Consider the following 14,361-nt stretch of genomic DNA (forward strand, 5'->3'; position numbering starts at 1 on the left):
GAGAATATGACCTTGTTTATCATTTCAGAAATGCAAAGCCAATTTTTACTCCAAGCTCTTCATCATAGTGTAGTTATTCACAGCATTGTCAGTTGTAATTGTAAGAAGACTGAGACTAATATCTCAATAGTCATTTTTAATCACAGTCATTAATACCTCTGTTATATAATTCTCAGTATGACTACTGATCAATGATTTAAATTCAATTAATGTCTCTCAATAAGTTCAGTTCTCATCAATGTAATAACATGTAACTCTTATAAATGCAAGATTATTTGTACTAGTTCATACATTCACTGTGAGAGACACTCTTCAATGATTCTTCAACTCTGATTCTAGATATTGCATATTGACTTTGTAGTATATCTTGAGATTGAACTGAAGACAGAATCAATGTGAAATATGAAGATTTGAATTAAGTATTTGAAGAAGTGTTTGAAATTCAGAGTTTTCAATTAATTGAAGAGAAAGATTCAGAGATATACATATACAAAGTAATTGTTTACAGAAGTTATCAGATGAGAGTTATGAAATCAGAGTACTGATACAGAGTCATTTTCACATGATTTTCTTCAAATTAGAAAGTTAGTATTATCAAAAATTGTTATCTGATAGAGTAACTTATCAGCTCAGTAGTAATTTTCTGATTATTTTTCTTTTATTGTCTGCATTCTGATGACTTCAGATGTCAGAAAATTTCTTCAGAGTTATAATCAGTTTATGATGAATGTTTCTGAATGAAGTTACAGTGATTGCAGCAAAGAGATGACTCTTCAGTAATCTGCAATGCAATCTGTTAATAATTATTCCATAGTTCATCTCAATGTTTGTGTTGAGTTTTTCATAAATTTCATGACCTGAAATCAGATATGAAGAATGAAGTAATTATTCATTATAATTGAAAGAGAGTATTCTATATTGAATTGTAAACAACATAGACTTTATAATTCACAGTGATTTCTTGAAAAGTTTGTGAATCTTCAATAGAAGTAAAAGAAGTGAAATAAATGAATTCAGAAGATATGATAATAATTTGAGAAAGATAATAATTTATTTTCAATAACTGATCACTGATGTGTGTAAGAAGAATTAATATAAGAGAAAATAATCTTGTTTCTTAGCTTAGTTATAATTTTAGTACTAACTCAGATTGAATATCATTGATGTATAAAAGTAAATAAACAATCTTGATTAATCTCTGTCATATTTCTTGAAATATATTAATATTGTGAAAGAGAGTGTTATCAAATTACATTATCAGATAATATTATTAAAAATATATTAATATTGTGAATATCAATGTTGAAAAAATGTTGATACTTATACATTATAGTGATTTGTAAATCATGATAGTTAAATATATATATATATATATATCATTCCTGACTTGATTACAACTTGTACAATAATTTTTGAAAACTCAAAATCAATTTTAATTATTAATAATTAAAAACTTAAACTTATAACTAACTAATATAAAAAGAAAAAAATCTACTTCTTCTCTTTCTCATTCTTCTTATCATTCTTTATAATTCATTTCTCATTCTTCTTCTTCTTCTTCTTCTTCTTCTTCTTCTTCTTCTTATCTGAGATGATAATCATCTCAAAATCTCTCTTCACTGCCTTCTCAGAGAAGAGTTCTCACTGCTTCTCTTCAGTCAGATCAATCTGTATCTCAAAATCCCACATTTTCTGATCTGCTGTCTCAGGTTTCATCTCAGCAGTAAGCAGATTGACATGCTCAGAGAGCAGAGCTGTCTTCTCAACATTCTGAATCATGAAGTGCATTCAAGACCTGAATAAGACCTTAATTCCCTTCTTCTCTGCCAGCTTCTGCTAATCAATTAGAGAACAGAAGTATTATCAAAAATTGTTATCTCTCAATAAAAAACTTATCAGTTTTGACTTCTTTGTCTCTCACTTCAATATCTTCTCAATCTTCTTCTATTATTACTTATTTACAGTAACACTCTTCTTCTTTCTCTCTCTCTTCATCTTAGTCTCAAATCATTCTCAAAACTTCTTCTAGTCTTATCACTACTGCATGAGGCTCTTCACTGTCTTCTTTTTCAATCTCTCACAGACAGCATCATTCACATTATTTCTATACTTAGTTCAGTCTAAATTTATCAGAAGTATTACTTAAAATTGTTATTATTCTGCTCTCTTATGAAGCCTCTTCAAGACATTATAATATATCTTATAATCTGTCTTCTCACACTTGAACACCTTCTTCTTCTCTTTCTTCAATCTGTGACAGTGCTCACGCGCCTTGATGATCCACAGAACCGCAGAATATTTGAAGAGAGATGACATGATTGATTTTGATAAGTATTGAAGAGAAAGTGAAGACAGGCAATGATATAATGATGATGATGATGATGATGATAATAATGATAATGATGATAATGATAATGATGATGATAGTGATGATAATAATAGTGATAATGATAATAGTAATAATGATAATGATGAAAGAGAGAGTGCATTGAAATATATTATTAACTTATCAAATATAAAGAGATAAAGAAACTATTAACAGCTTTCAGAGATGTACAGAAACAGCTACAGTATTGCATAGCAATATTATCTTCATTCAATGCATACACTATTGATATTCTTTGTATGCATTTATCATATAATCTATATCAGAAATACATGCAGAAAACAGATCTTTATTACTAGAAAGAATGATTGCAGTGATTCTCTGTTTTCATATTATAAAGATAAGTTATTCTCATTTCTTTCTTCTCTCTTTTCTCTTCTTCTTCAACCCATCACTAAGTTCAAGCTGGTATGAAAACTATTAAAACACTTATAGAAACCCTCAAATTGAAGAGTATAAACTAATCAAATTTTAAATGCAGATGAATTAAATTAATTCAATAATACTAATTATTCATTCTTCTCTTAATAAAACAACAGTTGCATCTTCTCTCTTCTTTCTCAAACAAAACATGGCTCATGAAAAGTGAGTATCACATCAGGCTATAATGATTAATACAGCCTTAGCATGCAGAGCTGCATACATGCAGTATATACTGAACTGAGAGACTGTATGAATTGTAAATCAACAGCAGCATTTCAGAAAGAGCTGTGCAGTGTGAGAAAGTCATAACTCTCAATTACATGCACAGAGAGTGAATCACTGCAGTAAGTACATGTGCATTGCATGAAAGTAACACTTTTTAATAATACTCAGTCTCTGATATCATGAAAATAGAGTCTCTTCATGAGATTCATTTTTACCAGAAGTCAGAAAATCTTATATTTCTCAAGATCATCTTCACACACCTTGTCTGTGAAATTAATGAGAGAAATCATTGATTTCAGTATTCTGTCCTTGATGTCATTCAAGTGACAGCAGAGTTCACTCTGATCACACTTTTTAAGTGTATATTTTCTAATTATTCACATTTATACAGATATAGACTGATTATTTATTAGATAATGTTAAGATAATAACTCATCACAGCTGTGTTACTCTCACTGTAAGAAATACACAGTTGATAATGAACATTGCAAAGACTCTGAGAAGTAAGTATTTTAAGAATACTGCAGCTCTGCAACCTTGATTTTTTTTATTTTTATTTTTTGTTTTTTTCTTTTTCTTTTCTTTTTTTTTTTAATGTGATTTTTTCTTATGTTTATTTTGTTTTTTATTTTTTATTTTTTTTTGTATTTTATGTTTTTTTTATAATTAAAATTATATGAATTATAATCTATGTTTAGAAAAGTAACAATATTTGATAACACTCTCTATTGAATTTTCAACAAATGAGTGCTATGTTATGATATTATGTAAGTGAGAAGTAATTTCATGATCTCATTTAATACCATTCTCAATAATGAGATTAGAATGAAAATGTGACTAAGAATTCAAACATATTCTTTATCTAAGACTAGATTTTTATTTGAAAAGTGAATCTGAAATCTTTAATATTTGAAATAATGTGATTTGAAATCAATGTGATGAACACAAATCATGACCAGAAGTAATGCTTTTAGACAACATGACAACTGTAAAGTTTGATCCTGGTCTCAGACACAGTCACATGGTCAGTCTAGCTCTCACTGCTCTCTTGTATTCTGAATTTCATCAGAGATGATGTGTATTGAAATCTTCTGTAATTATAGAGTTTCTTGATGAAGTTATATTCAGAAATTCTCTATTAATTATTCAGATATTGTTATTTTTCTTCAATGACTTTTCATTATAGATATTTATGAGCTGTATAGTATTAAACTCATTTTCTTTATCTATAATATCACTCACCAGAATATCAGGGTCAGACATGATATCAAATCTTAAATTAAATTAATATCTTGATCTCTTTCTTTCATAGATCACTACTCTTAACTTTATCTCAGACTTTTGAGATAGAAAGCAGTAGTAGCTTGAATGAGAAATAATATAATTTTGCTCAGTATTAAAATTCAGTTCCTGAAGTAGTATTAAATCAACTTTTTATTCAAATGTAATTTGAAGAAAAGAATAAATACAATTTGAGTTTCTATTCACATTATTTTGAATAAATGTGATTTTTGAAGAGTTTTTAAACTTTTTTTGTTGTTTTTGTTGTATATTCATACTAAAAGAGAGTAGAGATAGAGTAGAATCTAGTCACTATCATCAGATAGTAGATTATAACTATTTTGAAAAGTAGAAATCTCAACTGCTTGTATTATATCTAGTTTATTATCAGAGTCATTTCTCAATTCTCTAATCTTAACAGAAGTTTGAGAATTCAAATTCTGTTTACATTTAGCTGGAGAATTGAAGTTTGAAGATTTAAATAGTTGAGAGTTTCTTCTTCTACAGGCGCTAGCTACCCGCAGAATGCATCTTAAGCTAATTACATTTAACTCTCTATAATTAACTGATCACTGCATCTGTTCTCTCAGACCAGTCACTAATTTCCAGAGGCATTAGTTAGTGACTGTCACTGCTCACTTGATAATGTACACATCAAGCTTTCAGTTGCTGATCTCAGTCTCATTAGATGCTTATAGATCTATCAATCAGTTATCATGATCTTGTCTCATGTTAGAAACTAATCATAGACTTGATAACTGCAGTTCTTTCTATCAGTATTAGAGACTGATAGTGAGCTTGCAGACTCTAGTCTATCAGAGTGCTCTGTCTAGAGTCTAGATATATATTTAGACCTGCTAGTCAGATAATTTTTAAAATCATTCTCTGTATTTGAGAGAGAGCTAGACTCTGATAACAGCTCTAGTTAGAGACTTACTTAAGTAGTGTATAATCACTACATTAGACTTAACTCTATATTGTTAGAACCTTGACAGATGTATAGTAGAATAGTGAGACATTGACATCTCATACTGACTCTGATGAGTGTTCACAGAATCTCACTTAACTAGTGACTTGACTTGCAGTAGAGAGTTCTACTTCATACTAAGTCTTACTAATTAGACTCAGCCTCTATTACATGAGGACTTTCATAGATAAGAAGTGGCAGGTGCTAGTGATGAGATTCGAACCCACGCATCTCTAATGTGTGCGGCCTTGATTATCAGTCTTATCAACTGAGTCATGCTGACAGGTGTATACAGTCATCACTTACTACATATTCTACAAACTCTGACTCTTCTGTTTCAAACACATACTTTGTTAATTTAACATAGAGCTTATACTCTGTCAGAGTTATAAGCACTTCATTGAGATGCTTCAGATATTTATTATATAAGTTTGAAAAGACTAGAATGTCATTGAGATATATAAGATATAAGATTTCATTCTGTTTATAAAGAATTGTATTCATCATTATTTGAAAGATAATAGATGCATTTATCAGATTAAATAATATTATCAGAAATTCAAACTTCTCTTATTGCATATTAAATGCAGTTTGTGAGACTGATAGTTTATCTACACAGATCTGCTAGTATTCTGAGAGAAGATCAATCTTTGATAGATATCAGACACTTTCAATCATATTCAACTGTTATTGAATTCATAGCAGTGAATATTCATTCTTGATTATAAGCTTATTAAGTGCTTAATAATTAATACACATCTGTCACTTCTCATCTGTCTTTTTCATAAATAGAACTGAAAAGCCTCACACACTTAATAAGAGTTATATGAGATCATGTTCTAGAAGATTGATAATCTAACACTTCTGTTCTTCAAGATGTATTTGTGACAGAGAGTACACATTCTGATTGACTGATTTTGCATCTCTTATATTAATTTCATGTATAAATCCTTATTTCAGCAGCAATTTCAGTGAAAGATCTGTTTAAAAGATCTTCTTATACTTCTTCAGAAGCTTCTTTATACATCTGTTCTCTCACATATCTTTTATCTTAGTTTTCTCTGCTTTCAGGTCTCATATAATATACAGAATACTTTCAGATAAGGTCTTATAAATTGTTCTCTTTACTTATTAAGATATAATCAGATTTAATTCTTCTGTATCAGAGATATGAAATGTTTTTCTCATATCAGTTGATAGAATTGTATGAACTGTTTTCTTTCTATCAATTAACTGTATATAACATGTACATCATTGAATCTGCAGATTGAATCTTTGAAATCAATTAAGTTCAAGAATAAGATTATATTTCATGTTCTGCAGCTCTCATACTCAAATATAGCAAGACTATTCTCTGAAGTACAAGAGAACTCTTACTCTTGTAGATGATATCAAATATCAGTTATCAGATAATCTTATATATTAAGAATTCTTCACTCAGTGAATCTCTTTCAGTCTTCAGATTATATAATTATTAATATATTATATAGAAGCTTCTGTGTCTGCTAATACTTTTACAGTCATCTCTCAATTCTTATTCAAGTATCTCTTATACATTAACATTTCAGGTCTCAAGGCATTGAGATGAGTGTCTGCTTTATTATTCTCACTTATATCTTATTCAGAAGCCTGCTTCTTCTTTGTATTTACAGAATTCAGAGAGTTATTTAACATGAGCATCTCTTTCACTTTGAAGACTTTTCATAGAATATCAGCAAGTGTCTCTGAGCTCACTGATTCTGCTAGTTTTTTAACTCTCTTGCTTCTCTTGACTGCACATACTGAGTGCAATCTTTTATATCATGATTTTAACATTCACAGTTGAAGCAAGCTCAATGCTCATAATATTAAGATTTTCACTCAGAGAATCTCTTTTTCAGAGAATTCAGTACATTAGCAATAATATTCAGATCTAGATTCATTACATTCAAATATGTAACTTGTGTCATAGAAGTCTGATTACTCATTCTTCACTGAGATATACTTAATTACAGTATTTTCTGTCATAATTAACTTACTTATTTCTGTATAATGAGAATATTATATGCTTTCTTCACTGTGTCTGACTGTGAGATTAAACATTTTCATTTCACTCTCAACTCAGATATAAGATCATGAATGAAGATCTATAAACAGAAAGATGTTGAAAGCTCTTCATTCAATGTGAGATAGTGTAAGCTGAAGTGTATAAAGTATAATATAAGATTATTCACTTGTTTACACTCAGTGAAGTACTTGTAATGCTTATCTCATATATTCACTTTCTCAAAGTTATACAAGATTCATTTGGAAAACTCATTTCATATTCATAGAAATGAATATCACTCTAAGTCTGTAAGATTCATCTTTTTATCAGTTATTTATAATGACTTCATTTTTCTGTGTAGAAACACAGCATATTTTAAGACTTATTGAAATTTCATTGACTATCTGTCTATGAGTTCATATTCAATTCAATAATATAATTATATCTGACTTAGTCAGCTGATTGCAGTATTATTTTTTCAGTTATTATTAAAGCTTAATAGCTCTGACAGATCTCTCAGCTTAATATATTTCATACTTGAATTCTCATTCTGCATAGCAGTCTCTGATGATATGTACACTTCTGAAAAGATTATAAACAATTGTGATGAAATCTTCAGATTCAGTATAGTTATCTATCTGTATAAATATTCAATCTTCTGCTATAGATCTAAGATCTGATTTTCTCTATTCTTATTAATAATGATAATTATATCAGTGAAGCTCTTCATAGTGAATGCTTGATCTGCAGTGAATGTCAATTATTATTTAACTTTCATCTCAGTCTGTCACTGCATACACAAGGCCTTGATTTCATTTAGAATTCTTGTATATGTACAGAGCTTCAATTTCAGTTCAGCAGTTTCAGCTACTTTTCTTACTGCTTTGAGTAAACTCTCTGAGAGATTCTGCATATCTTTCAGTTCAGATAGCAGAGAAGAGTGTTATTCATATTAACTAGAGAAGATATTTATTTCAGTGATTTCTTGTTAATTGTACAATGTCTATGCCTCAGTGACTGAATGGTTAATGCGGCCACCTGATAGCGCCTTGACTTGGGAAACCAAGGCGCGTGGGTTCGAAACCTGCAGGGGATACATTAAATCCGGAACTCAAGCACCTCAGGTTTCTAATAAATACAGAGGTGTACAAATCGCTTCAATGAATCGCTCTATGTTCCTGAGCTGAGAAGTTATTATCGCATGTATCTAATTGTCACTTCTTTGTATTTTCCTATGTTCTTGTGTAAGAAATCCCGCTCCTCGCGGATCCTTTACCTCTATTCCTATCTCTCATGTAATCAATAGAGCTAGCGGCCCTTGGCTACACATAACTATATAGACTGGAGTTCACAAATACTATTTATAACTCAGCTTGAATACTATTATACATTTGATCTCTACATTTTATCTTTCTACTGTGAATACTTCTAGTAGTTAACAGTATATATCATATCAAGCTGTAAACATCTGAATAATTGCCTGTGAGTACTTATTCTTACATTTCAAGCTCAGTCAGTTAGCAACTGTCTATTATAACTGAAAGAACTAAAAACTTATATACTCTCATCTTTGTGAACTCTACTGCAGACACTCAGAAGCAGTCATCTGAATCATGAATAACTCTTATAAAAGAAGTCTCAAAGAACTTATCAATCACTTACAGAATACTATTCTCTGCATCTCAGACAGAGAAATTCTCTGAACTCATGAATAAACTAATCTTAGTGAAGAATATTCTTGAGCATCTTCTGCAGAACTAAGCTATTTTTCTATAAGAAATGCTTACTGTCTGCAAACACTCTTAAACTGAGTCTCTAGATATAATCTTCAGAGATACTTACAAACTGAAAAGAAACTTTCTTAAGCTGTGATCACTTAAGACTATCTATTAAATCACAATCTATAAAAGCTTTTACAAGTTTGTATTTGAAATTGACTTATAAGCTCAGCTGTATAATATAAAAGATAAAGAAGCTATCATCTATATAATGACAGATCTCTATTATACTGAAGTCAAGAATTGACTGAATTATCTAGAGAATGATTATCAGAGATCTCACTGATCTATTCTCAAGATCTATTTAAAGAATAAGTTAAGAAACTCTGTGAGCTGAACAGAGAATATCTGAATTATGATCATTAATATTAGAAAAAGAGATGAGAAATCTGATAAAGACTACTTACAGCACTTCATGAAATTATAATATAAATTAAGATCTGTGAAAACAGAGTTCTGAAATAAGATCTTAATAATGATATTTATAAAAAGACTGAATAAAGATATGTAGAACAAGCTCATTGAGTAAGACTTTAAGTTCTTAACTCTAGAGAAACTAATGACTCTTATTCATTACTTACAGATTACTGTGAGAGTCATAGATCTGTGAAGAGTGAATCATTGACTGACTCTATGAGAGTCAGAACAACAGAGAACAGATTTATCAGAAAAAGATAATAAGATATAGAGAGATTCATATCTGACTACTGAGCAGAGAGAGAGAGCTTCACAAGCTTCTATAAACAGAGTGTATAATAGAGAGATTAAGAAAAAGAAACTCTATTTTATCTGTTCTAAATTAGAATATCTTCACACAAACTGTCTGAATAAATTAAAATAGAAATTTGAGAAGTTATAAACAGAGTCAGTAACAGTCTTCTTAAGAGTCTTGAAGCTGATATCTGAATCTGTTACTCTCTCAATGAAAATGCTTACTCACAGAGAGAGACTGTACTGTGATACTGCTGCTCTGCAAGTATAAAAAGTATTAATAAACTCAGAATTTCAGGTCACTGTGATGTTTCTAAGACTTGCAGAGTGAATGAGCTGAAAGATGAAGACTGAGAATCTGCTCTTATAATAAGCAGAGTGTGAGAACTCAGATCTGAGAACTGAGAGACTTATAAGAATTATCTTTAAATTGTAAGATCTCTCTAAAATCTGAAGAAGATTTGTAAAAACTGTGATTATTATAAATATCACAGATAATATGTATTTAAGACTTGTATAACTTCAAAGACACAATCTGTATATAGCTGTCTATGAGTCAGATTTATACTTCTGATCAGTATTGACAGACTCACTTATAAAGATAGAAATAGTTAATACTGCAGAGTTAATTAGAGAAGACAAGCTTATCTATATAATAACTTTATAAGTGTCTGAGAATCTTGCAGTCATAAAAACTGAGCTTCAGATATCAGAGAAATACTGAGATCTTACAGAGATATTCAGCTCAGCTAAGACAGCTGAGCTTTCTTCTCACTATGAGAAGAATCTGATAATAGATTTGATAGAAGAGTAGAAACTCTTCTAGAGATTAATCTATAAACTCTCTCATCATAAGACAGAGATCTTGCAGATCTATATAAAGAAGAATTTGAAGAATAACTTTATTCAATCTTCACAGATCTCTGCAGAAGCCTCTGTGATATTTATAAAGAAGAAGAATAAAGATCTCAGATTGTGTATAGATTATCATGATCTGAACTTTAAGATAATAAAGAGCTGCTACTCTCTGTCTCTAATTAAGAATGTAATTAACTGTCTTACAGAAGCTGTTATATTCACACAACTGAATATAATTAATGTATATACACAGCTGTGAATACAGTCTGAGAATGAATAAAAGACTGTCTTTAGAACTGCACTGAAATTATTTAAATATCTAGTGATGTCTTTTAATCTGACTAATATTCTCACAGTATTTCAGTCTTTCATCAATAAAATACTTCATACATATCTGAATATCTTCATAGTAATATATCTGAATGATGTGATAATGTACTTTATAAAGAAGAAAGAATACACTGAGCATGTGCAAAGTATATTAAAGGTCTTAGATGAGGCAGAACTGTATATTAAGCTTATAAAGTGTAACTTCAGTGCCTGCTGAATTAATTTCCTAAAATATGTAATTATTATAAATGATATTCAGATGAAACCTTTATAGATTGAGACTATTCTATTATAATCAGAGTTAACTAGTATTCATGAGATTCAGATCTTTCTAAGCTTTGTGAATTTCTATAGACAGTTTATCTTTATATTTATAAGAATCTTCTTGACTCTTACAGACATGCTAAAGAGTGAAAATAAGAAGAAGTCATTCTATGAATAGAGAATAGAAAGATTATTAAGAAGAAAGAACTGTAAGAACTTTCTTATCTCAGAAGCTTATAGAGTCTTTGTAAGATTGAAACAGATATTCACAGACACAGTGATACTATTTCACTTTAATCTCTTACTCTTAATCAGATTGAAGACAGATGTCTTCTTCTTTACAATTTCAGAAATAGTTTTATAACTATAGTTAAATGAGAACTGAGTTTCAGTGATCTTTTTCTTACAGAAGATGTAATCTATGAAGATCAACTATAACATTTATAATCAGAAGCTTCTTATAATAGTGAAATTCTTTCATCACTGATATCACTACTTTAAGAACTTTATAATAGTGATTACTATTAGAACTGATCATAACAGCTTATAATAGTTTACTTTAATTAAGAAACTCTCACAATGATAGATTTACTGAGCTCAGAGACTGAGTGAGTTCTGATTCAAGATAGAATATATTAAGAGAACTAAGAACTCAGCAGATAGACTCTCTCACAGATCAGACTATATTAAGAAGATCAGAGTGATAGATACAGAGAAACTAGAGAAGACAGAAAAGCTTTACAGAATGCTCAGACTGAGTGTTATAAAGAGATTGACTGAAGAGTCTCTTAATTCTCTGTAAGAGAAGAAGAGAGAGAGAGAAAAGAAGTCTGTATAACTACTCTCTATAACACTGAGAGTCAACACTCTGAGAATCTCTGTGAGAATTCTTGAAGAGAGTATCTATAATCTGAAGAGTTTGCAGACTTTAAGAAGCACTGTAAAAGACCTGATGCAAGAGAAAACAGAGTATAAGTCTTCACAAGATCTTCTATTCAGATTGTCTGAACTGCAACTGAAGAATGAATATACTCAGTATATTCAGAAACTACTTACAGCAGAGATCAATTCTGCAGAAATAAAGAGTTAAAGAGACTTAAATAATCTCTTATAAAGAGAGAGCTGAATTTATATACCTGTGAATAAGTTTCTATGTATAGAACTTATCAAAAGACATCATGACTCTTCTCTAGTGAGTCATTTTATAGATACTAGAACTCATGAGTTGCTTATAAGAAAATACTTCTGACTGAAGATGTAAGAACTTATAAAGAAGATAGCAGATTCTTATACTGTTTATCAGAATTCACAGATAGTGTAATTCAGATTATATAAAGAACTTACTTCTCTATTCATCTCACAGAAATCTTGAAAATAGCTAGAAATAAATACTCTTGTGAGTCTCTCTGAAAGCAAGAACATATATGATATCTGCTTTGACAGTGTGCTAATGATAGTGAATTACTTTACTAAGATGACACACTTTATACTCATCTGCAAGAACTTGAAGTCAAAGAATTTGACTCATATCTTTATCTACAATATGATTCAGTTATATGAGTTGTCTGTGAATATTGTCTCAGACAGAGAATCAATCTTTATAGAAGAGTTCTGATCTGATCTAATAACTATACTGAAGATCTCATGAGATCTAAGCACAGCTTTTTACTAACAGACAGATAATCAGATAGAATATCTGATAAGTATATTAAAACAGTATCTGCAGTGCTTTATCAATTACAATCAGAATGACTGAGTGTATTGATTATCACTTATGAAGTTTATATACAACAACTCAAAGCATATCAGCACAGATAAAACCCTCTTTAAGATACTTACTGAGACTTATTCATGAATAATCTTGATAAATCTGTGAGAGTATACTATAGAGTGTGATAATATCTGTGAATGAGTTGAGAGAATTCAGAAGATTCAGAAGAAAGCTTATAAATTCTTGAGAAAGACTCAAGAGTATCAGAAGAGATACTATAACTTCAAGTATATTATAAAGAGTTTCAAAAAAGATAATAGAGTCTGACTGAGTCTAGAAAACATCATTATACAGAGATCTAGTAAGAAGCTGAATCTCTTATAAACAGAATCTTGTAAGATTGTGAAGAAAGTTAGCTTACAGTTCTACAGATTAGAACTATCATCTGAGTAATAGATATACAATGTTTTTCATGTCTCTTTACTCTGTAAATATAAGAAATTCTTAGAAGAGAATTCTGTGACTCATCACTCTGTTCACAAAGTACTAGAGAGTGAAAGAGAATATCAGATCAAAGAGATTATTGACTCAGAGAAGTGAGATTATAAGCTCTGATTCAAGGTTCAGTGATAAGAGTATTCTGATAAGATAAATAAGTTCACTTGAGAATTATTTAGATAGATAAGATATCTGCAGAAGCTGAGACATGACTTTCATATTATAAATTCTGACAAGTTAGAATGATACAGTCTTCACTAAGAACCTGATTATAATAAAGATATTAACACTGTCATTTACAAATTCTAGTCTATAAAATAATGAGTTTCTACTGAGATGAACAGTCTGCAGCATACATAAGAAAAGAAGAAATCATATTCTTATTAAAGCTAAAAAACAGAAAATAAACAGGGCTGTGAACACAATTTAGAGACTAATAAAGAAAAAACAAAGAAAACTCACACTCATATTCTCAATATCTGTGACACTCAATTCTCTCATAACTATCAATTTTCTTCTTCAAAGAAGCAGAGAGTATCATGCTCACAGTACAGACAATTATTACATTTAATATGAAGATTATCAGAAATGCACAGATTTCAGAGAAGTCAGATATCAGAGCACACACAGTTGTAACAGAGTTTTGAGAACTGACTGTCTATGTATATAATCAGATATCTCTTACAAAGCTATATCTACTCTCTCAGTTGTGCTGAAGTATTCAGCTCAGAAATAATTAAGATATGAAGAGAGAGCTTATCTGCTCAGATCAACTCTCATTACAAATTCATGATATTTGTATTATCTTAATTACCTGGATTTTGTGAGTATCTGAAGACTTATCTCTCATTAATAATGAGATTGCAGAAATGCACTGCAGCACAAGAATCATTAATAGAAAAC

At 29.9% G+C, this 14,361-nt stretch overlaps 1 protein-coding gene across 1 annotated transcript; it reads right to left on the reverse strand.

The window, feature by feature from the left end:
* Positions 1–2,154: 2,154 nt before the first annotated feature.
* On the reverse strand, positions 2,155–2,316 carry BDCG_17131 (uncharacterized protein; the record flags this gene model as incomplete). Its single annotated transcript, XM_045426285.1, has 1 exon — positions 2,155–2,316. The coding sequence occupies one exon, from the start codon at positions 2,314–2,316 to the stop codon at positions 2,155–2,157; it is 162 nt and encodes a 53-aa protein (XP_045281275.1).
* Positions 2,317–14,361: the final 12,045 nt, after the last annotated feature.

The sequence above is a fragment of the Blastomyces dermatitidis genome, assembly GCF_000003525.1.
Source record: "Blastomyces dermatitidis ER-3 genomic scaffold supercont1.5, whole genome shotgun sequence".
NCBI lineage: Eukaryota > Fungi > Ascomycota > Eurotiomycetes > Onygenales > Ajellomycetaceae > Blastomyces > Blastomyces dermatitidis.